At 46.6% G+C, this 25297-nt stretch overlaps 1 protein-coding gene across 1 annotated transcript in view; it reads right to left on the minus strand.

Moving 5' to 3' along the window:
- The window catches only part of NECAB2 (N-terminal EF-hand calcium binding protein 2), a 50563-nt gene that overhangs the window by 13237 nt on the left and 12029 nt on the right, over positions 1-25297 (minus strand). Inside the window, exons 3-4 of the mRNA XM_072346649.1 lie at positions 11032-11140; positions 339-364 (exon numbers count right to left, since the gene is read on the minus strand). Of these exons, the coding sequence (XP_072202750.1) occupies positions 339-364; positions 11032-11140 (135 nt within the window). The remainder of the gene's footprint in view (positions 1-338; positions 365-11031; positions 11141-25297) is intronic.

A 25297-nucleotide genomic window follows, 5' to 3' on the forward strand; every position in this document is an offset into this window, starting at 1 on the left:
AAGAAGCACCTTAGTCAGCCTGCTCTGAGATACATAGTTTTGCCTAATAAATAATAATCACATTACTGCTATTATACACCACATTCTTGTTTTTTCCTCTTGCCTAAGAGGAAATTGGCACAGGCTGTCCAGGGTTATGGTAGAGTCAGCGTCCCTGGAGATGGTCAAGAAAATGCTAGATAACACACTTGACTGATGTCTAGTGGTATGGTGGCATTGGGTCAATGGTTGGACTAGGTGATCTTTCCAACCTTAGTGATTCAATGGCAGGAGATGATGTTGGCTTTTAAGAGTTTTCATACACCCTTCCAAAGCACTATGTGTAGTGTTATACTCACCACATAGCTCCTTCGTGTCCACATTACTGGAAGAGGAGAGGACAGCCAGGGAAGGGAGAAGGAAAAAAAGAGAGAGAGAAAAGAATTTAATGTACAGGAGGCAAGAGATATGCTCAGGTTTTTTTTGGGGTGAGCACAGAAATGGATCCATGTTTCCTGGCCCCAGGAACTGCCTGCTGAAACCAAAGCCATTAGTAGCAGAACTCCTCCTGTGGTCCCATTTGCTTTCAATTAAAGTTTTTAAATTTTACTTTTCTAAATGATCACAGAATCACAGAATTTTAGGGGTTGGAAGGGACCTCTAGAGATCATCGAGCCAAAGCAGGCTCCCTACAACACGTCGCACAGGTAGGCGTCCAGGCGGGTCTTGAATATCTCCAGAGAAGGAGATTCCACCACCTCCCTGGGCAGCCTGTTCCAGTGCTCCATCACCCTCACCGTAAAGAAGTTCTTGTGCACATTTGTGCGGAACTTCCTGTGTTCCAGCTTATGTCCATTTTCCCTTGTCCTGTCTCCATGTACCACTGAAAAGAGTCTGGCCTTGCCACTGTGGCCCCCACACCTCAGATTTTTATAAGCCTGGATTAGATCCCCTCTCAGTCGTCTTTTCTCAAGGCTAAACAGACCCAGCTCACTTAGCCTTTCTTCACAGGGGAGAGGCTCTAGTCCCTTCCACTCAGAATCTTTAACTCCACCATCTCATGATCACTACAACGCAAGCTGCCCCTGACTTTTACTTCCCTAACAAGTCCTTCCTTGTTGGTGAGAATAAGGTCCAGTAAAACCCCACCCTGTGTTGGTTCCTCGACCACCTGCATCAGAAAGTTATCTTCAACGCACTGCAAGAATTGTCTGGGCCGTGCATGCCTGGCCATGTTGGTCACCCAGCAAATATCCAGATAATTGAAGCCACAATGAGTACCAGTGCCCAGGAGCGTGACACTACTTCCAATTGCTTACGGAAAGCCTCATCAACCTCCTCCTCCCGATCAGGGGGCCTATAGTACACACCCACAATACTGTCACCCTGACCAGCCTGCCCCTTAATTCTTACCCACAAGCTCTCCACTGCTACATCACTCTCCCCCAGGTGGAGTTCAATACAATCTAGGTGCTCTCTCACATAAAGAGCAGCTCCACCACCCAGCCTTGCCAGCTGATCTTTCCTAAAGATCAGCTCTCCTGGCTCTGCCCAGCACCCATGCAGGTCCTCCTCCAAAAGAAATGATGCAGTTTCTTAACATCTGAACATCTGGTTTACTTGATGACATCCCATCATACAACCCTGGGAAATAAGGTTTAGCAGCAAGCTCTTTGCACCTCTGATCCCCACACAATTACTTACACAGTTCAGGCTGGAGAGGTGCCTGGAATGATCTCATAATAGAATTAAATTTTATCAATCCATTAATGTTCTGGGAAGTCAGCTCCTTAACTCAGCCCTGCCCTGATGTGTCAGTGTAAGAGGGTTATGGAAAGAGGTGCTCTAAATCCTGCTTTTGATGGTAGCAGCCTCCCCAGATCCACCTGGAACAATGAGTCCAGCTCTTCCAACCCTCCATGGGCTCAGGTTCTCTAACAAACATCCCAAACTGGAGCACATTACTGAGAAAAACTCATCATTCTATCCCTGGGGTTTTGCATTGCAGTAATTATCTCTTTCTTCCAAAAATGATCTTTTACTTCCTTGCCTCCTGCTATCATATTATTTAACTTAACTGTGCTTGAATTGTAAGTTGGCCAAGAAGCTGCTTTTAATTTTAAGCAATCATGCATTAAGAAGCAGCCTAATTAAAGAAATTACTGTAGTAATATTCAGACCTTAAAAAAATATGTTCAGATGAAGGAGAAATCAAGACATACACAAGGATGGCCCATGGCATTTCCTAGGACATTCCCATCCTGCAGGTTACATATATCAGGGCTGTTGCAGCCTCGCCAGGTCACTGTTAGGATTTATCACCAACATCAGCCCTGCACAGATGCACCACTCCAGAATGGTTTACAAGGTGCTCCAGTAGGTCACTGCCTCAGTAATGAATGGGGCTATCTGGACTTCTGCAAGGCGTGTGACATGTTTCCGCACAACATCCTTATCTCTAAATTGGAGAGATATGGGTTTGGAGGCTGGGCTATTCAGTGAATAAAACCCAAGTCTTTTTGGTTTCAGGAATTTCTCTCTGTTTTCCAGTTGGTGAGGCTGCACCATGGGGCAGAATGGCCTTGCACCACCAAGCTTATGGGGATGTCTGCCCTTTGAGATCTGTTTCCAAAGTAAATCTGTACCTGGGAGAACCTTTGTGTCCCTGGGACCTAATTAGGACCCAAATGTGAAAGTTCAGATCACAGCCTCCAGCATCTCTGCTGAACAATCCAAGCCATGAGCTCGTTTTGTCATCAAAGGGAATGTTTATTGCTCACCGTTTATGGCTCACTGCCACTCAAAAACATGCTGCGATAATTCGAACAGATAAATGTACTGGCAACAAGAAATAATTTTCCCTGTTGGTTTACATCCATTAAAAAAAAACAACAACAAAAGTCACCTAAGTGTGATACCCTGCCTTCCTTGGTTTCAGCTCAGCTAACAGAGATGTCTCAGGCAGCACAAGCAGAAACATAATGGGAATTCAGAAGTTGAAAATACATCAAAGTCTCATCTTCACAGCACGTTTCACATGCAAATAGCTGACGGATGGGCTGCTCAAACACCACTCCACACCTGAGTCGCTTCTGCTGCAGACAAAAACCCCTTTGCTAAGGCACATGAAAGGGCTGCATCAGCTGGTTTGCTTGACTGTTCAGCAGCACCGAAAACTGAGATTTTCTGAAATAATGGGCTGCTTTCATTTCCACCTCCAGTTCACAGCTTTGGGTTTCTGCAAGACTTTAAATGAGCACAGAAAAAAAAAAATATATATATATATATATGTATCCTCTAGTGTTAACCACCTGCAAATCTGATTCTCATTTAGGAGAGACTAAAGAACATGTGCAGTTGAGAAGCACTGCTACATCTGACAGTGCGCCTCCAGTCCCAGCAGGGACAGCAATTGATAGTCTCCACACCTCAGAAAAGTAAAATACACAGCTAGCTGCCTTGTAATGGGTCAGAGATTGACCATGGGTGAACTGCTGTGGGTGTTACTATTGGCTCTCTGGGGGTGGTCACCTCCCCACGACATGAAAGACATGGAGGCCCTGGAGTGTGTCCAAAGAAAAGCAACAAAAATGTGAAGGGACTGGAGCACAGTCTTATGGGAACGGCTGAGGGAATGGGATGGGTCAGTGTGGGGAGGTGGAGTTCAGGGAAGATCCTATGGCTCAGCACCCCCAACAGGAGTTTGTGGGGAGAGAGGGTTGGCCTCTGTTCCCAAGTATCAGCAATAGGGTGAGAGGTGGTGGTCTCATGTTCAGAGGAGGTTCATTTTGGACATTGCAAACAATTTCTGCTCTAAAAGAGCAGTGATGCACTGCCACAGCAGCCCAGGGAGGTGGAGGAGTCACCATCCCTTGTGGTGTTCCAAGAGCCATGGGGATGTGGCACTGAGGGACGTGGGCAGTGGGCATGGTGGGGGTGGGCTGGGGTTGGACTTGAGGATCTGAGAGGTCTTTTCCAGCCTTAATGACTATGATTCTATGATTCAAAGTGCCATCCAGCCCTGGAGCCACTGCGCAGCTCAGGTTGGGTTGTGTGAGCAAAGCTGCTTGCTTCATCCTTTCTGCCAGGCTGGGAGATGCTGAACTCAGCTTGAGTCAGCACACATTCCTCAACAGTTAAGTAGGCCATGTGTGTTACTATAGCTATTTCAACTTTGACTGCAAAGCTGGGAGGCACAATTTGCAGAGCAACAGATCCGAAAGCCTGGACCTAGCCCAGACACCAGCTGTGTTGGTGCTGGTGCCATGCCCCATACCATGTCATATGGCAGCTCCCACATCAGTGATTATGGATGTCAGGGGAAATCTCTTCTCCAGGCAATGACCTGCAATGCAATTGCATTTGGTTTGCAGCAGTAATAAACCTCATAAAAATGAATGGGAAAGTCTATAAAACTTTCTGAAGAGAATCTCTGATGCTCACAATCATCACAGATGAATGTAGAGTAGTGAAATTCTTTTACATGGGTTGCTCGTGTTTCCTTGGAGACTCCATCCATGCAGCCCATGCCCTTCCATGGCCAGAAGCGAGGACTGAACATCACCAGCACAAGGCCAGGGCACAGCACGGATATTGTGTTCTGGCAGCAATACTGCCTCTCCTGCTGGTGATAAAAAAAGCCTGGGCAGTGTTTCAGGGTGGAGAGCATTAATCACCATGCTGTTCCAAACATGCTCATCCAACAGCACAAAGGGGTGTGTTTCCTTTTCCTTTTAGGGAATCATTGACAAAATATAAAGAATACTGTTTGCTTAAAGAGTCCTTCCTGCTGCCACATTTCAGGGCCAGGTCAGCTCCTGGCTCCCTCAACGCACTGACTACTATGCAGCCATACACATCCACCAATTTCTATGCCAATGCCCTAGTGCCACCCTGCTCTGTGTATGCCTCATACAACCTCTCAGCCACAGAACATGATTCCTTACCCAAAATAGTAGATCTGTGTCAGAAATAGGGTGGTGAGGACCCCAGCTGCCTTCCTCCCATCCTTGGAAGCAGAAGACCAAGCCAGCACCTATCCCCAGTGCAGCCTGTCTGCCCCCTTTAATCTTGGGAGAACCACACTTTCCATGCAGTGAACAACAACTTCTGCCTCTACTTGGCTATGGACAGTCAGGACCTCCAACCTCCTACCTCTTTCTTGCAAAATTAAAACTCTCAAAACAATCATAAAAACTCTGAGCAAGAGGAAAGAACACAATAAAATGCCTGCTTACAGTGCAAGTGACTGCCTGAAAAAATAGACTGATGCCACATGCTGATTTACTGAGCCTCCTCCTAGGCAGAGCCATCACCTTAAAGAAAACAGACATTTAGTACCACATTGAACTTTCCCAAGTCTCAGTGTGTGCCAAACTCTAATGATTTGCATGTAAATCCTCCTCTTATTTATTTAGCTATTTATTGATGGATGACTTGATCTTGGAAACATCACTCTGCGCACAAGTACACCAAAGAAGGCAGGTTTAATTGCAACCTACAGGTAACTCCGAGGAGGAGGGATGACACTTTGACATTGATTAAGCCTTGGATTATTCTCCTGTTTATTTGGCATTGCTGCAGGGAACACCTTCCAGCAGAAGTGCTCACACTGGGTATGGGCTGTGTGTCCCCTGCCTGATGTGACTGCTCAGCTTCCAGTCTCAGAGGACAGGGAAGGGCTGCGTGTACCCATCTGATCGAATGAGAGGTTCCTTATCCTCATCTTATATTTTTTTAGCTCAGTGTTCAAACCAAAGTATTAAAGGAAAACCAATGAAATACTCTCCCTATTTTTGGGCAGAGGGGTTCTCTGATTTTGCACTATCTGGCAATGGTACCAGTCAGCCAGCAATCTCTTTTGGGATGAAGAAACACAGAATCACTGAGGTTGGAAATGACCTCTCACCAGACTGTTCCCAGTACCCAACCTGACCCTCTACACAAGGCCATCACTCTCTCCTTATCGCTGTTACCTGGAGCAGAGGCCGACCCCCCCTCCCCACAACCCGCTGTCAGGGGTCGCAGAGCCACAAGCTCCCTCCTGAGCTCCTCTCCACACCCACCCACCCCATTCCCTCCGCCGCTCCCACAGCACTGTGCTCAGACCCCTCACTGCTCCGCTCCCTTCCCTGGACATGCTCCATGGCCTCCATGTCTTTCCTCTAGTAAGGAGCCCCAAACTGAACATAGCAGTTCGGTGTGGCCTCACCAGTACCAAATACAAAGGGAAACATGCAACACTCTGCCTATTTCTGCTTGATACATAAGCTGTACTTAGTGGATGTGATTTCTTGAGATGAACAGCTCTCATTAACTAACACGTTGCCACCCACCTCATCCAGTAGTGCAATTCTCTGCACTCATCCTTCTCATCTCAGCTGTCTGCAGTCTTCTGCTAGCAATATAATGCAATTTTTCTTGCTTTTTCAAATATTTTCCTTACTTTCTCAAAACCATGGCTGTAAGGAATAGAGGAAGGACTCCGAGCAGCAGAAATACAGGTTGCGATACGCAGCGTACAGCCTTCAGGGAGCCAGCAGGAGTACAAAACAAGAACACTCTCCTGGCTTTTCAACCCATATCTTTTTTTCTCACATGTTTCTTCTCCAGCCACTGAAAAAGATGATGTAAAGAGCCTCTCCTGTTTCAGTCATTGGGCAGCTGGTGCTCCCCCCAGCAGCAGCCAGATGCGCTTACTCCTTCCGAGTAAGCACATGAATAAATAGACAGTGCTGGAGCTTGAACCAAAAGTCTGCAATCTCTCTGAATGCCTGCATGACTCAAACACATGCAGCTGGTTAGAACCAGATATCTTATTCACTTCTGTTTTTAAGGCAAGATCATGGTGTTTTTCTGTTATCTGGAAAAAGAAACATCTGATGCTGAACTGCCCCACAAAATATGAAAAATCCAAAGTCCAGCTCCAGTTCCAGCTGGGAAACTCTGGTGGGTGACACTGCTCATGATGTCAGCACAGCAAAGACTTCCCACAGTCCCAGGCTGCTGGGAGCCAGAAATTAGAGCCAGACATATAATTTTCGTGCAATCATTTTTCTGAAGGGACTGGAACTGTCTCTTGAATAGGTTAATCAAAATCTTAGCTGATTATGTAAGCTGTAGTTTGTTTCCCGAAGAGAACATTCAATATGCAGAAATTAAGTTGGTTTCAGTGAGTACATCTATCTCTGCAAGCGTGGGCTTTAGCTCCCAGAAAAAAACAGCACTACTCTGCATCAGGTTTGCAATGCAAACAGCCAAGATTAGGGAAGGAAAAATAGGAAAAAACATTCAATCATAATCAACATTCCTTGCCCCCAAAGCAGAGGTCAGCAGCAGCTCAGATTCCCAGAAGCACCTTACCCCTCTGTCTGGATTCTTCTTGGACTATTGCAGAAAACTAAGCTTCACAGTCCTATGTGCTTGCACAGACTCCAACTTAAAACTATTTTGATGTTTGTTTATCAGTGCAATCAGACTATCAAGGAAGCAGAATTCATCCACCCAAGCAATTATCCTGGTCTGTGAGCTTCTGGCTGCACACAGCCACAGAGATTAGCTCCATGCACAGACCAGCGAGTCACAGCCACACATGGCATCTCTCTTCTGCTCATTAGCATTAACACCACCCTAACAGCTTCTGCACAATTAAAAGTGTGCAAGATACAGATGTGTCCCGTCTGATTTGCTCTGCTGCAGGCAGCCTGCAAACAGCTGTGGAGCTGCTGTGCCCAATGGAGCTAGACACATCTAAGGGGGCTCTGGCACAGCCCTGCACCACAAGGCTGGATTTGGTGTAGGCAAAGCCCAACCACTATTGTTCTTTCATTTATCACAGTCCTCCAGAAAAAGTGGAAGTCTGGGGAAGCTGCTAAAGGCTTCTGAGAAGTGGTACTGCTTCTGTTAATTATACTGCATGCACGTTCCTAGCTTTTCTAGTGCTTGCCACTGCAGAGAACAGCTCATTTAGAGGGGGTGAAGGGGATAAAGCAATTAAAAGAATAGCTGCAAGTCTAGCTAGGAGATAGTGAATGGTAGTGCAGCAGAATTCTAATGCTGTGTTCTGGCTCCCTGTGAATGGACACGTGCAACTCATCAGAGAAGTCCTGCTCCAGTGCGCACATCTCTTCTAAAAGACTCTCCTCTGCAACTATGAAAAATGTATATGATGCAAAAGGAGTCATTAAAATCCCCTGCTAGGCTAAATTAGTTTGGTTAACAGCCACACCTGACCTCTCCTCTTCTGCCATGACAAGGATGAGGATGAGTGTGGGGATGCAGCCCGTGGAGCAGTGCTAACCCATCACTGGTTCAGGTTCTCACATCTCCCTCCTCCCTCGTTCCAGGAATGGTTTTATGGCATGGAAGAGCCCCAGTGGGGGCCAGGAAAGTTACAAGCTGGCCATAGGTCATAGTGGTATTTTCAGAAGATCTGATATCACAGGAGCTCTGTGCTTCATAAACTTGCTCCCAGTGCCTGGACACCTGCCTGGCTTGCACAGCTGTCCCCAGCCCCACGTTGGTAAGAGGCTGCTGCTTTCCTTGGGTGTGCAATACATACAGGTACACTGTAGTTCTGGAGGCTATGCCCTACAGTTGCCCCACAGCTCAGGGAGCACCAAGAGGAGTAAACAACTGCAAATAGAGCAGCATTTCCCAGGTAAGAATGATTTCTAAAGTTTTGTTCTGCAGCTAAATCATAGATCTATATGTATATATTCATATGTGTGTGCATCTGTGTTTGTACATTATACACATAATTTGTGCATTTCTGATGGCACTGATATCAGTAGTAACATATAATTACCACCCCATTAGTTTTCAGGCAGTTCCCTATAAAGCACTGCCAAAGCCTGGGTGAGCAGCCAACACCACAGTGACAAATCAGTCCCTGGCAGCATCTTTCTTTGCCTCCTGCTTTGAATGGTAAGAAGGAGGGAGGAAGGGAATGTTCACCACGGAGAGGAAAACACCACTTGATCATCTCTGAAAGCAACAGCAAGATTTTGAATATGAGTTGCCAAAAGCAACGGAAGTACGTGATAGATTTTGCTGTTCCTGCTGCCAGATGCAGTAACCAGCATGGATGGGGACAGCAGGAGGGCTTTGCTGCAGGTAGGGAACACTTATATCTGGGGGACACTTATATCTAGGGATAACCCCATGACAGGGTGATACTATGGATATGGATATCACCTGGATAAATAGGCACACAAAGCAGGAGGCTGCATGCTTTATTCACCTTTACGATAGTTAATGTTATTGACAGCAGTGTGCTCTCTCATCTTGGAAAGCAAATGGTATCCTGGACTCCACCAGAAGAGGGGTGGCTAGCAAGGATTGGGAGGTGACTGTCCCTCTCTACTCTGCCCATGTCCCATCTGCAATACTGTGTCCAGGTCTGGGGCCCCCAGTACAAGAAAGACAGGGAGCTGTTGGAGAGGGTCCAGAGGGGGTCCACAAAGATGATCAGAGGGCTGCAGCATCTCCCCTACAAAGACAGGCTGAGGGAGCTGGGCTTGTGCAGCCTGGAGAAAAGAAGGCTGTGGGGTGACCTCTTTGCAGCCTTTCAGTACCTACAGGGGAACAGGGGAACAGGAAGGGAGTCAACTCTTTGAAAGGGTAGATAACAGTAGGACAACGGGAAATGGTTTTAAGTTGAGGGAGGGAAGATTTAGGTTGGATATCAGGGGGAAGTTCTTTACTATGAGCGTGGTAAGGTTCTGGAACAGCTGCCTAGAGAGGCTGTGGATGTCCTGTTCCTGGAGGTGTTCAAGGCCAGGTTGGATGGGGCTCTGGGCAGCCTGGGCTGGTATTAAATGTGGAGGTTGGTGGCCCTGCCTGTGGCAGGGGGTCGGAGATTCTTGATCCTTGAGGTGCCTTCCACCCTGGGCCATTCTGTGATTCTGTGATCCTGTGATGGCCCACACTTCCAATTCTCATGGCTCTAGCGTTATGTTATTACAGTAAGATTCAAGGCACTCAGCTGCTCCCACAGCATCAGCTGAAAAGCAAGCTTTGGAATGGACGAGTCATTCCCAGCCCACTCTAGTGACAAAGACCCTGAAGTTTCTCTAATTAATTAGTTGATGAGTAGTATGTATCACACTGGTTTGCGGCACTGCTGAGCTTGGTGGCCACTACACACATTGGGAAGGCAGGGTCTAGAGGCTCCATACACCTGCTGGCTGAAGGCTCTGTAATTAACCAGGCTATTATTTTTGTAAGCGCTTGCAGCACAGCTCCTCATTTGAAATAAGATTCGCTTTTCATCTTTTTTTGGATGGATTTTTTTCTCTCTGGAGGAGCAGTAGTCTCTCTGGAATATGACTCAGTATTGGCTTTCATTTGGATTTCTGAGCAGCCTCATCCATGCAGGCTTTTGAAGTATGATTCCTCTTGGAGGGAGAAATAACCCGGCAGGCTTCATCTGTGTGCACAGTGGGAGAAGTCAGGTGCCTCACTGAGCCTCATCTTTGGTGCACTGTAAAACCAAAGCACGCTTTGCTGCCTCCCACCCCATCACGTCCCTGTGAGACAGTAAGTGTTGTATTGCTGTGGGATCCATCCCCGTGTCTGTGCTCTGTGCAGACAGAAGTATGGCCACATAGGGCCAGAACAGGGCAATGTGCCCCCAGTGAGGGCTGCTGGGCTGGGAGGCAAAGAAAGCAGTGCAGGTCCTAAATCCTCACTGTTTGCTGCTGGCAAAATAGCTGAGCAGGGTGGAGCTCGCAGATTCACACTATTACCTTTTACAGTGCAGCAAAGCTTTTAAATGGAGTGGAAAAGCAAAAGGGCCGTTTAAATGTTTTCATAGGTAACAGTAAGCATCAATTTAGATATCACAGAGATGAAGCTACATCATCAACCTGGAAAAACAACAACAACAACAACAAAAACACCAAGAAGAAAGGGGTGCGGGAGCCATCACAATGAGACACAGACCCAGCAGAAATGGAGTTTGCAATGTTTGGCAAAAGGGACTGCATGACTGCATCCCCTGTGGGGCACCCAAACACCGTGCCCCAGCTCTATGAGATGGGGGGAACTTACTTCGTGTTGTCTGAGTCAATGGTGTGGAAGAGTTTCTCGAGTTCCTCCTCATTGAGTGTCCCATCAGAAAAAAAGGCCTGGAACTCCTCCAGGGACAGCTTTCCATCATCTGCAACAGCAATACAGAGTGTGAGGGAGGGGCAAAGTGATGTGAAACCAGGAGCTGTTCCCACACGGGATCCCAGAGGGTCTTCAGGTGATTTTGCAGGACTTGCCCTGCAGACAGAGCCAATACACTGCATGGGAGTTCTGGTGTCTCCAGCAGCACCAGGGACAGCTGCATTCTTCCTTGGTGGGAAACACTGGCTGTTAGCAGCTAATTGGGTTAATTAACCCAAAGCAAGCCCAAAAAGGAAAAGCTTGCAAGCTTCGTACTAAAACTTAATTACATAAAATAAATGGAGGAGCGTTTTGCCTGCCATATGTTCAGGATGCTCACAAAGGGGTGTTTAACACACACAGAATAGGCTCGATCTGGGCTTAGTGACAGACCCTGCAGTACCACCTCCATTCCATCTTCTCCAACACCAGACTGGACAGAAATGCAAAACAGCTAACAAACATAGCATGGCACATTTTGCTTCAGCTGCCAACTGTTTAAACACATAAGGGCTGTGTAACCTTAATGTTGTACCTCTGCTTTGGCAGGGAGGTGGTGATGTACAGGATCCATCTGCCTGGCCATATGGGACAGCTCACAGTGCCTGCTGCCAGAGCTGCAGTATACGAAGGAATCATGCAATCATAGAATCATTAAGGTTGGAAAGCCCACTAAGATCATCAAGTTCAACCACCAACACATCTCCACTCTGGGTGCTCTGCTCCCAGCTCAGATCGAAAAATAACCTTCATCTGTAAAGATCCAGCCACGTGTCAACTACTGCCAAGAGCTTGGCCATTCATAGCCTCAGAAGTTTGTAGACTGGAAATGCTGACAATTTTGCAACAGGAGAAGATAACATTTATTACTGAATGAATCAGCTATAAACCCTGTTGCTGCTTTTTTCAGGAAATGATGCTCAAGGACAAAATTAGCCAACTTACCACATACACCTCAGCAAATCTCTGAAATAAAAACGTCTGCTACTCCTAAAACATATCTGCATTGCCAAATGCTAACCCAGTTTCACCTGCCTGACACATATGAAGTTAGAGTGGTGATGAACTGACTCTCAGATATCTGTTTAATTGGCAATTACAAAAGGAATGCAGCAGGAGAACAACATCTCAAACAACCATGGGTGAAAAGGGTATGATTTTCTAAGTAGAATGGTGTCTATAGAGAACCTTCAGCTGTGTGCCTTCCCCAAACATGAACTCATTTCTGCAGAAAGGTTGAAGAATAATGGCGCACCATCCCCTAATACACTGGAATCAGGGTTCACTGCCCAACAAAGTTCAGTCCCAGAGCACTGGGTACTCAAGTACTGTGGGCTTCATTCCAGCTTTGACAGATGTTCATTGGCAGGGAAAAGACTCAAACTTCAGAGTGTCTGGGAAAAAGTACTTTTTTAATGATAGCAGCCATATAAAGGCAGAAAACCAAAGCATTTATTTGGTGGGGGGAGATATTTAAGCAAGTGCTTATTGCTCAAAGCATCCCAGTTGGAGCAGGCAGTGGCACTTGGATGCCAACACAATGGTGATGCTCTTTTGCATTTTGAGGCTGCACTTAGAGCAATGGCCCCATTCACACAAGCCACATCCACTTCTGCACAATGGAGGAGCAATGCCACCATGGTGCTATGATTCATTGTCCTCACCAGGAATAAGGAATGATTGACCCTGACTGGTAATGACTGCATGTCTGCCAGCTCCAAGCTCAGAAGGATAGTAATTTTTCTGTTCCATGAGGTCTGAACTGTTCTGTACTTTTGCTGCAAACCTGAAGTCGGCACTTGCTCACCTCAAAGTTATGCTTCCTCATGAAGGGCAGGCAGAGTTAATCTCCCAGGAAATTCTTCATGTCAGCTTGTTGGGAAAGAGAAACTCCAAGGATAGGAGACTTTTTCAGTAAAGTGCTTTAATCCGAGTTTACAGCTCACTCACCTCCAAATGACACAGTAAAAGGTGCTGAGAAGATTCAGGAAAACACCTTTACCTTTACCTAGTTTCTTTCTTATAACGTTTCTATTTTACTTTACTCCTTCCTAGCTTTTCCGAGGTTTATTTATCTGGTTGCAAGAGTCAATCAGTGAGTAGCAGCTGCACAGTAGCCCGCAGCTCCAGCAGCATGGGGTGGAAACATCACAGTGACGCACTGAACAGCAGTACAGCACAAATCTGTGTGCTGAAGGCTTGCTGCAGCACCCAGCGTGGGAATGGCCTCATGGCACTTAAGCACACAGAGCAATGATGGGTGAGTGAGGGATCTAGGAGAAGAAGGTGACAGTAAATTTCATTTGTTTTTTTGAAGACTCCACAGAATGTGAATAGGGAAATGGGTAATTTTCACTGGCAAACAGTACTGGAGACATTAATTCCCCACTAGATAACACCAGCAGCAGCAGCCAGTTTAAAGCTGATTGTTATTGAGCACAGCTTAAATACCTGCCTGCAAACACAGAAGGTAAAAGCATGACACAGTAACAAGGTCATCCCAGGGCTGCATATCTATAATTGCAACATGCTGGGAGCAGCACGCTGCTGGAGACAGCAGACAGGGACAGCTTTGGGGAGCTCGAGTGATAAGAGGAGAGGGGCTGGGTTGTGGGAGGTCAGATTGAAGTGGTGGAAAATCCTGTGCAGGAAGGATGGTGCCCACAACACTGTGGACTGTCTGTGATAAGAGCCAAAGGAGATGCTGCGCTCCAGGAGCAGTCTTATCAACAGAGTCGCAGCAAAGCAAGATTGTCCTGACAGCAGCAGAGTCTGCTCTCACTGAGGGGGGATAAGTCTCTGGAACCTGCTTTTGTGTGTAAGATAGGAACTCTCCAGTTGGATGAGTGTCTTACCAAGTGTTCCCACACAGCCTACCTGCAGGAGCTCCTGTGGAGGCATTTCAGCCTCGCTTCTGCTTTGGGTAAGAAGGGTAATAGAAATAGGGCAATAGAAAAATTGAGACTCTGCACCAATCTCATTAAACAAAGTAAGTATGTGTAAGACCCAGAGAAACCATGGCCACTTTTTCATGCGGGTGAGACTACTAAAGACAGGCAACCTGCTCCATCTGCTCACTGCACATTCAGAAGGCTAAATCCAGTCCTGTGGGTCAGCACCTGAGCTGTCAGCAAGGGCAGTTGTCACCAGCCAGAAACTCAGTGCGCAGGCACTGAGGGACTGAGGAAAGACATAACTGGGCAGCTGCTGTTCTGCAGTCATTACTTCTGAAGTGCACCATCTTTTTTGCATTTCAGCTTCTCAAAATAATTCAATCAAAGGCAAAGCCCAATGTGAATTTCCAGCCACACAGAGTTTTCAATGTTAAAACTAACTAGGGAGAGGAGGGTGTGATGGAGATCATCAAACTGCCTTGTGGGGGCTTTATTATTGCTCCATTTGTCATTGTAACAACCTGATGAGTCTGGGAGCAGCTTTGGTGCTTTCTAACCCATGCAGTCAAGCTGTTCCCACCCACTGATGCAATGAGGGGAAATGAAGCCATAAACCACCCAAAATACAGGAAATGTGTTGGTTGAGTATTTGGAAATTCACTTGGAGATGCAAAGAGATTAAAGCAACTACAAAAGAAGATTCTGTTTGCTAAGTCCAGTAGGAGTCATGTAAGGTTGGAACTGCTTATATATTATCTAGCAATATTAGAAATACATTCTGTTCCTTATTTTTATTACCATATGGTTACTAAAACACTTTAGTCCTGTTTAGCGATCAAGCTCCAATAGAACTATGGTAAGAAAATCAGATTAATGTGACCTGTGAATAAAAACAACTGCTCTTTTATTTCTTTCTCTGAGTTATGTGTAGGTACAGGGGCCTGTAATGACATGGCCTGGCTTCATCCACCTGAGGTCAGCAGGATGAAGAAGTAAATTGCTAGGATTATAGTAATTTCCTAGTGAAAGGAATGCTTTAAATGACTCCAAAATCATCTTTTTGCTCATGGCAGTTAGCTATCACCCAGCCCAGATGTTTTACCAAGGGATGACACCAGGCTGAATGACGCACACTGATGACCTGGTGTCAGACTGGTGATCCCACCACTACCAAGTTCTGTTTGAAGCACTTCTGTATGTTTCCTAATGCTTGCTGTGGCTGCTGATGGGAGCAATGAGTTGTTCCCATACAATCCCCTCATATCTGGAAATTTTTACCTCCCATTTCTTCTCTCTCCACACTCAGAGCAATCCACAGAGCGACATAACTCACAAAACAGAAAAGGACATCCCCCAGCCCATTCCGTCTAGAATTATTTACTCCAGCATCAAAGATCAGCTCTCCTTCAGAAATTTAGGGTACTTCTCTCCACATCAAAACAAATTTCATCACAAAACCTATTTAGTCAGTTTTGTTCTTTTGCTTTCTGCTCTGCAGCAGATCATAGAGACATAAAACCACAGAATTGTAGGATGGCTTGAGTTGGATGAGACCTTAAAAACTAGAGTCCCAACCCCCCAGCTGTGGGCTGGGTGTCCCCACCAACTTAGGCCGCCCAGAGCCCCATCCATGGCCTTGGGCACCTCCAGGGATGGGACACACACAGCTCTGAGCAGCAGAGCCAGCACCTCACTGCCTGCTGAGTGAAAAAAAAAAAGTTCTTTCCAATATCTAATTTAAATGTAAATCCTTCATGTCCTATCACTATCAGACCCTGTAAAAAAGTCTTAACCTCTTTAATAACCTCTGCATTGGTGAGCACAGGTCTAGTAATGCTTCTCTGGTTGGTCTGTCCAATACTGGGGTCAGAAAGTTATCGTCAAGACTCCAGGAGTCTCCTGGATTCCTTGAATAGTGAAAAAGGACTTCATAGTAGATGAAAGGGGAACGCTTTGCTACAGAAAGGGAAAAGGGGCCTCACTAAGGCAAAGGGTAGTTACAGATAGATAGTTCATGTTAAGGGAGGGCAGAGAGAGGGGGAATTGCAGACACTAAGTTTGAGAAAACAAGGAGATGAAGACCATGAAGATAAGGGTGAAACAGCCCGAGAACAGTATGGTGATTAGATGTCCACAGAGCAAGCTGGAACCAGTTTGGGGGGTACCCCTCCCGCAGGGTCAAAAGTTTACAGCAAGGAAGATGATGAGCCTTCGCGAGGAAGATGATGAGCATCTCACGACCACGCCCACAACTCACTACACACGCGCAAGGGGGGAGGGACTGCATGCTAATGGGGTCTCAGGAATGTAATGAATATGTATCCAAATTCCTGCAAACTATTGATTATGTATTAGTTCAGCCTATATCTGTTGCACGCTTTCTCCTAACGGTGTGCAAGTGAGGTGGAGCTATCCCCCTTGCACCAGGGTGTATGTGCATCACTCATTAAACATACCTGCTTTATAACTACTTTGTGGTTATGGAGTTTGATTCCGCAAGTCATCCTTGCAGCTCACTGTATGATTTTCCCAGCAGACATCCAAATGGCTGAAATCCCCATCAGGATGAGAGCCTGTGAATGCAGTACCTCTTGTAGCTGAAGCAAGAAGACCTCATCAAGTGGCTCCCCTTGACCAGGTGGCCCCAACCACCAGATGAACTTTCTTGATCTGGTCCCGAATTTTAACTCACAAACTCTCAACCTGTTGGTGACTGTTTTTCAGCTCTTCACTTCTTAACACCGAGGGCACCACCCCCATCCCTCCTCCCCTCCCTCTCTCTTCTGAAAAGTGTGTTGCTCTCGATTGCAGTGTTCCAGTTCTGTGATTTGCTACACCACATTTCTGTGATAGATCGTAGCTTCCTAATTGAACAGTGGCTTCTCATTCCCCTCCTTATTTCCCATGCTGTATGACTGGTGCAGAGGCGTTTCAGCTGGGCTACCAGCTGTGTTTCCTTCTTGAAGGCGTTCTCCCAGATTCCTCTGGGACAAATCTGATGTTTTCCCTGCTGCTTCCAAAAGTTACAGTGTTCCTCAATCCTTCTCTGTTACTTAAAAGTCCATCTCCTTCCTGCTCTGGTGTTGAACCCAGAACATTCTTGCCCCTCCTGGTCAGTTGTGTCTCACCTGATGTCAACATGCCCAGTCTATCAAAAAGGCCTGAAATTGTGTCTGAGGTTATAGTACCCCAAACCCTGAGCATGACGCTATCCTCACAGCCATTCATTCATCTGGTCTCCTTTCCTCCTTCTGCCTAGTCACCAAACAATAGGATGGAAAACTACCTGTATTCCTAATCCCTTCTACATCCTCTTAAGGGACATAAGGTCTCTTTTAATATTTGTATTTTCCTCATTGCAGCCTCCTGTGACCCGATTTGGATGAGCAGAAGCAGCTGATAGCAGACCCCTCACTTGTCATGCCTCACTTGTCAAGCCTCTTCTTGAAATTAAAAATGTGGGCCTGTGACAGGCAGCAAACCTCTCTGGAGAGATTATCCAAGTGACAAACAGGAACCTTGGTGCCTTGCAGAGAGGAGTCCCCAGTCACTAACAAAGTTTCTTTGAGTCCTTGGTTGGACCAATTTAATATGGCTGCCTGTTCCTAGGTCTGAGACATTATCCTCATCCTGTCCTCTTCCCATACCCAGAGCCCCATACGTGTTGCCTCAGGCCAAAGGGAAGCCTCCTCCCTTCTGCTCTGAGAAGAAATGAGGGTCCAGTTTCCCTCGTCTTACATGTTTCTGTGGTCTGTCTCCTCAAGGTCTGAAGCTGGCTTACTTCCTTCCCTTGCACACACAACAGCATGGCTGACAATCTTCTCTCTGGGACACGTCCTGGGGAAAAATTCAGATTTCTCTTATAGTCAGACAGCTGGACCTCATTCACCAGCAATGCCAGGCACCCAGCAGTGTCCATTAGCATGCTAGTGCTATCACCAAGCTGCTCAGCCTTTATCTTCAAATCAAGCCTTTTGTCATCCCAGAATTAGAAGTAATTTTGAAATTAGTTTTAATGGGAGCTATAGATAGAAATCAAATGTAGGCTGGTAGGCAGGAAACATGCAGAAGGGATGGAGCACATGGTCTCCTGCTGCTTTTTGTTAAGGTTTTACTTTTGATTTTCCAGATAACCCTCACCTTCTGTAATGAGCTGATTTAAATGTGCTTTCCCCCCCCCCCCCCCCGCTCTCATTCCATATCTTGGTTTTGAATATCACACCATTGTTTTTCTGAACACCTTCCACAGAAATTCCCATTCTTTCATTAATTAAATGCTGGGATTAGACTTTGCCAGGATACAAATGGCCACAGTCAGTGCAATTGCTGCTTAGTAGAGGAGTAGTAGTCTACAGAACTGCCTTAATCTATCATTGTGCTATACAGGAGATGAAGTAGCTCAGGCCTGTCTGTAACTAAGCCTGCTGCAGCAATCCCAACAGCTGAACATTCTGACCTCAAATATCCCTGCTTCCATTTAAGGCAATGCTCTCCCAAGAAAACCTTGCTAAAGAAGAACAGAACCCATCTCCTGCAGTGCTTTAAAGCTCACTGTTCAGCAGGGAGAGTTCGGTAACCATGGGAAATATGCTAAAAGTCAATAGCAGGAGAAAATCTAATATTTGAACAGGTATAACAGAATATTAAGTACAATAGTTGTTCGCTACCTGTTCAACAAATAGGTCATTTTTATGCATTAGCAAACCATTACCCTCCTCATTAATTGCTGCTCTTTTCCTTCCTGAATGAGCAGATGAAGCACTAGAGCTGTTGGCTGTAGACAAATTAGCAGCAAATTACAAAGGATTACAGAGCTACAAACTCTTTGCTTTCCACAGCACCATGGAGTAATAACCAGATTGCATTGGCAGCACCTCTGATTTTCCACACAGCTAACAAGCTGCGCAGGGATGAAGGCAGTCAATTAAACTTATCAGGAAAGCAGATCTCCCATATGCATTCTCAGAAAGCAGGAGGCATCCTCATGCAGTGCCATCTGCAGCAGACAGGACACCCAGCTCCTTGAGTTCCTGAAAGCCAGTGGTCCCAAACTCCTATTACAAAAATCACAGGCCCTAAAACAAACTGCTTCTGTCCAATGGTCCTTCTCCCATTGGTTTCTTTGTCCATTGTCAAACCTCCTCTAGACACATCTGTTTGGAGATTTCCTTTGCTCCATGGCTCAGCAGAGCCTCTGGATCCCATGGGTTTGTAGGGCACTTGCTCTTAAATGTATGTTCACCCTTAATAAAGCTTCTGCCTCTCTCAGATATTCTCACAGCCAAATGTCAGCCCGATGCCCAGCACCAGCTCTATCCTGAATTCCAGCCATATTCTCAGCACCAGCCCTATCTGTGATAGGCACCAGTGCTATTCTTTATGCCAAGCTCCAGCCTGATACTGTGCTCCATCCCTATGCTCAGCTCCAGCCCTATGCTTAGCATCCCCTGTGACTCAGACTGGGTGGGACAGAAGCCTCAGCTCAGCCAGAGGTATTTAATGTCTCTAAACCAGCAGTGTGCAGACCTTTCCAGGTGCTTTCATCTGTTTTCTCTGCATAGCAGCTGAGCACCACAGAAGTAGAGCACCCCTGCAAGGAAGGCGCATCTGCTCTGGAAAGATTGCAAAGAGAAACAAAACAAAACAAATATTAATTCTTGCTCAAGCAAATTTAACAAAGACATCTTTAAGCACATACTTTCTCAACTGCCTTTTAACAAAAGTGCAGTATTCATATCTTCTTTGTTTATTTTTTTACCAGTGGATCATTTCAAATTAGGAAAAATAAATAAATAAGCAGGACTGTTATCAGGCTTTCCAGCTTCAAGCATGTGGAGAGATGTTTCAACGCATTTTCCCCAATTACACATAAAACAGCATCCCATGGTGAGAAGCAGGAGCCTCTGCAGCACTAAACTGCACCAGGAGAGCCCCAGATCCCCACAGCTTGGCACTGCAAGGAAAATGCAAAATAAATCCCACAGAAATCCACCTCTTGTGATTTCTCACAGCAAATCAAGAACCACGGATACATAAACCCTCAAATATCCCAACACAACAGCTCTACTGCAGGCTCCCCTCTGCCCTGCTCTTTGGAATATTCATCTCTGCCACTGCTTGTTAAAATTCTCCTCTTGGAGAGCGGCTTTCATTGCAGTCCTTGTGAATTTTTAATGTTCTGTGCTACTCAGTTTTTGCTGAATACACGTATTTTCCACAGAGCAGTGCTTCCACATGCCTTGCCCTCACCTCCCAGCACAGTTCTGTCCTCAAGCTGGACGCAGGGAATCTTGTACCCTTCCCTTCTTCCTTCTTTACCATTTCCCTTTGTTCTGTTACTGCTGAAGAGCCATCCCCTTCTTTCTCACAGCCCCTTTAGATACTGACAGACCACTCTAAGGTCTCTCTGTTGACTTCCCTTCTCCATGCTGCACAGCACAGTTCTCAGCCTGTCCCTGTAGGGAAGTGTTCTATCCCATGGGTCATTTTTGTGCCCCTCCCTCTGGATGCACACCAGCAGGTCCACATCACTCCCCATCTGGATGCAGTGCTCCAGGTGAGGTCTCACAGTGCAGAGCAGAGGGCCACATCCCCTCCTTCCCCTGCTGGCCTCTCTGCTTTGGATGCAGCTCAGGGTACAGTTGGCTTTTGGGGTGTGAGGGCACACTGCTGCCTTGTGTCCAGCTGCTGCCCACTAGTATCCGCAGGTCCTTTTCAGCAGGGCTGTGCTCCATTCTTAGATTCCCCATCTTGTAATGGGAGTGAGGGCTGCTATGCCCCAGGTGCAGAACTTGCACTTGTCATTGCTGAACCCTATGAGGTTCTCCTGAACCCACTGCTCAGCACTGTGATGCTCTAGAGCTTACAAACATGAACATGAACTCATTTGAGCTTTCTTCTCCTTCCTTGAGGTTTGCAGTGCCAGGGCACACCAATATGCCCATGCTGTACTCCGTGGATACACTCTGAACCGTCCTATGTTTCCATGCTTTAATCAAACCTGCATCTCCAGACTGGCTCAGTGCACAGAGGGGTGGATGAACTTAGCAGGACTGGTGAGCTGCTTTGCCACCTGGCTGTGCACACCTGAGTTTTACATACATGTATCTTTTTCATCTACAAAGAAAAGGACCCAAGGATGATATGGGGTATGGCAAATACAGTGCAATCTCTACAAAAACACTGATGCTGCAGAGGGTCTTGGTACTATACAGATCTCCTGCAAGACCTGAAGCACATTGGCCAAGGGGACTTTGGGCGCTCCCCTGCTTGCTTCATCCCGGCAAGACTCCAGTGAGCACATCTGACGACGCTTTGTGATGCTGTTCCCTTTTGGGGAAACCCCAGCAAACCACACAGTCAGGCTGAGTGATGGCCCTTAGGGCTTGGTACCACCCTTCATACGAAACCTCTGTTGGAGGGCTCTAATTTTGCCACAGGAGATAATTTATTTCCACCCTAATTAAAGAGAAGGTCTTCTCCTGGAGTACATTCACATGGTTCTACAGAAAGAATCTCACCCAGTCCCAGTTTCTTGCCTACCAGCCCATGCACCAACCAGCACTGTGCTGGGATGTGAGGAGCATTTAATCCCCATTCCTCTATAAAACGATCAAAATGCTCAGCAGATTGGTAACTCAAAGGTTCAGACATCCAACCTCTATGTATCAGAGTGAAAAATACACACCGCAGGCTTGAAACTGTGGAGGGAATATTAAAACTGTAGAAGGTAGGAGGTAAAAGGGAAAAAAACTTGTTTGTACGAAGCCATGAGGGACCAGCGCTGTTCTGCAGTGATTTATGATACAAGAAAGCTACTCGCTTTCATGTTGCCGTGGTTATTCAGCTGCTTGCTGCATGAATACATTTGCTTGGTTCAGTGAGAGGCTCAGAGAAAGCACATGAGAAAGATCAGCTCCAGGACCCAGAATTTCTGGTTCATGATCTCTAAAATAAGGCAGATCACTGTGCTCAGCTGATTCCTGCATCAAAGAGCCCCAGCCTGTGGATAAGGGAGGATGCCCCATCCCTGCAGGCATTCAAGGCCAGGCTGGATGTGGCTGGTGGTTGGTGACCCTGTACATAGCAGGGGGCTTGGAACTGGATGATCATTTGTGGTCCTTTTCAACCCAGGTCATTCTAGGTTTCTATGATGACTCAGCTGGAGTGGGCTGGATCCCCTCACCAGATTTCAGTCATAGAATCGTAGAATCACTCAGGTTGGAAAAGACCTTAAAGATCATCGAGTCCAACCACAGCCCAACCATCCTACCCTAACTAACAACCCTCCGCTAAATTGTGTCCCTGAGCACCACATCCAAACAGTTTTTAAACACATCCAGGGATGGTGACTCAACCACCTCCCTGGGCAGCCCATTCCAGTGCTTAACAACCCTTTCTGTAAAGAATTATTTTCTGATATCCAACCTAAACTTACTCTGGAGTAACTTGAGGCCATTTCCCCTCATCCTGTCACCACTGAGAAGAGCCCAGCCCTGCTCTGCTGTAAGCACCTTTCAGATATTGAAAGAGAGCAATAAGGTCTCCCCTCAGCCTCCTTTTCCCCACACTAAACAGCCCCAGTTCCTTCAGTCTCTCCTCATAGGCCATATTCTCCAAGTCCTTCACAAGCCTTGTTGCCCTTCTCTGGACCTGCTCCAGCATCTCCTTGTCCCTTCTGTACTGAGGTGCCCCAAACTGAACACAGCATTCAAGGTGAGGCCTCACCAATGCCAAGTACAGGGGCAGGATGACTTCTCTAGTCCTGCTCACCGCACCATTCCTGATACAGCACTGCTGGCTCATTCAGTCCTTGCTATGTTTTTTTCTTAAACCCTTCTATGCATAGTTCTGCATTTATGACTTCTCGCACTTCACCTTTCCTCAAGTTAGTTGCTACCAAAGTGTTTAGCCCTCTGGTTTTCAACTTAGAAATTCCTTTTTCAAGACCTGTGCTCTGCTGTTCTCCAGTTACTGGTTTAGAGGATGCAGGGAACAAACCTGGCTCCTCCCTCTGCACACCATCAATATTTCATCTTGGTTTCCATCTCGTGCAAGTGAGCACTTCCCATTACAGCATGCACCTTCCCCCCACTGCTTAACAGGTACCAAGCATGTTAATTAAAGCTGCTGTCACTCCAGCTACAAACATATAAGAAAGACCCATTTGCAAGGTGATAGATTTGCACTGAACAGCCCAGCACAGCCACATCTCCAGGTCCCCATCTCTGTGAACAAAGCACAGAATGCCATCAGCTATTCATCCCTAACAGCTGTCTGGTGTGCAACAAAAAAGGGCCCATGAGGGTGAATACTCTGATTTTGGTTAATCTCAGGCTGTTTGCTGATATAAATTCAGCCTGAAAAGGATGGAAAATCAGCCTTGCTTAATGGAGTGTGACATGCTTGAGAGCCAGCAAAGCAGTCAGCTGGAAAGGAAATATCTTTTGATGAGCAAAAAACCCTTTAGAAAGGAAAATACTTATTTTCAGAGCACATCTGCTGGCCGACCAGGTGCCAAGCTGTGGCTGTGTGACGAAGGGCATGATTTCCCTCCCCACTGTGTGCCAGTAAGACAGTTATTCCTCCCTCTGTGATCTGTATTATCTGGGAAAAAGAGAGTGAGAGAGATAATGGGAAGAAAGGGATCCCATGATTTATAGCTGCTCCTGGCTGACTGCCCAAACGTGGGCAGCCAGAACATATTTTCCACAATTGTCTGGCAAAAAATTATATGGATTCTTTGCAGCAGTTCTGGTTTCAGTTTTTGCCTTATTTAATTTTAACAGCTTTAATGAACCACCCTCAATAAAGGCAGTGGGGTTGCAGCAGAACATAATTAGAGGCGAAGGCAGAGCCCCTGCTCTGCGTGGCAATGGGGTGGGCAGGGGGAGGGCAGAACAGTGAATTTTCTTTACCCAGGGCTCGAGTTGAAAGGCAGAGGAAAGCATCACTGCCAGGAGAAGGAAGTAGCACTCCATCTGCACAGCACTCCCAAGGGAAATCCACTGCTCACTAAGGTTGTTCAGACCAACATCAAGCAGTGAAACCGGGTGCCACAAGGATTTAATAAAGAACTCTAAAAAATGACTAACCTGAGCTGTGAAGCACGAGAAGGAAGCAAGCTCTGTGGCTCTCCTGCATGCTAGATAAGCACACTGCTTGGCCCTGGAGCATGTCCAGAGAAGAGCAACAAAGAACTGAGGAGTCTGAGCACAGTCCTGTGACAGCAGCCGAAGGAATGGGATGGGTCAGTGTGGAAGAGCTCAGGGGAGAGCTCATGGCTCTGCAACCCCTGACAGGAGGTTGTGGGGAGGAGGGGGTCAGCCTGAAGTTTCTCAAGGAGGGTGTCAGGTTGGATATGAGGAACAACTGCCTGGGGAGGGCGGGAGGGGGAATCCCCATTCCTGGAAGTGTCCCAGAGCTGTGGGGATGTGGCACTGAGGGACAGCAGCAGTGGGCGTGAGATGTGGCACTAAGGATCATGGTTTAGTGGGCAACAATGGTGGTAGGTGCACAGTTGGACAAAATGATCTTAGATGCCTTTTCCAACCTTAATGATTTTGTGATTCTGTGATTCTAAGTTACCCAAAGTGACCCCAGGCTTGGCAGTGTTTGGCTAAGTCACAACAAATACAAATGTATCCTAGTATCTTGGCAGTGTATGCTGGGCATGGCCACACATCAGTTGAGTCACCCAGACCTACCATTTGCCCAATCAATACAGCCATCCATGTTAGAAAAGTCCTTTCCAGGCGTTTTAAAATTTCATCCCTGATAAAACCAACCAATCAAAAATAAAAACAACAACAAAAATTTAGCAGGAGGAATACTGATTTGCTAGATTCACCTTGAAAGTTTCTTGATAAAGCAATATGAGACAGTAATGAGAATAATGGAACAGTGCCTGAGCTGCCAGTGTCCATCACAGCCCTTGCCCCGTCTCCTGCTGCCATTTCCAAGCAGAGGAGACTCCTGCAGCAGGGCAGGAGCTCATATCACCAACCCAATGGGGAGAGACAGTTCACAAATACAGATCTATATCTGCAAGGGAATGCATGAATATAGCAAACATCAGGACAGCTACAGCTGCAGGTCTCCTGGCCAGCTGGGATCATCCAGAGATGTCCACGATCCACAGAAACCAGAGCAAAACCCACCACTTTTGAGCCACTGATGACAAAGCTCATGTTTTTTTTGGCCAGAGATCTGAGATCTCAAGGAGCTCTGTAAATGTCTCACAGTGCCCTTTGCTGGTTGTCATTATGCCGTGT

The sequence above is a fragment of the Excalfactoria chinensis genome, chromosome 11, assembly GCF_039878825.1.
Source record: "Excalfactoria chinensis isolate bCotChi1 chromosome 11, bCotChi1.hap2, whole genome shotgun sequence".
Lineage (NCBI taxonomy): Eukaryota > Metazoa > Chordata > Aves > Galliformes > Phasianidae > Excalfactoria > Excalfactoria chinensis.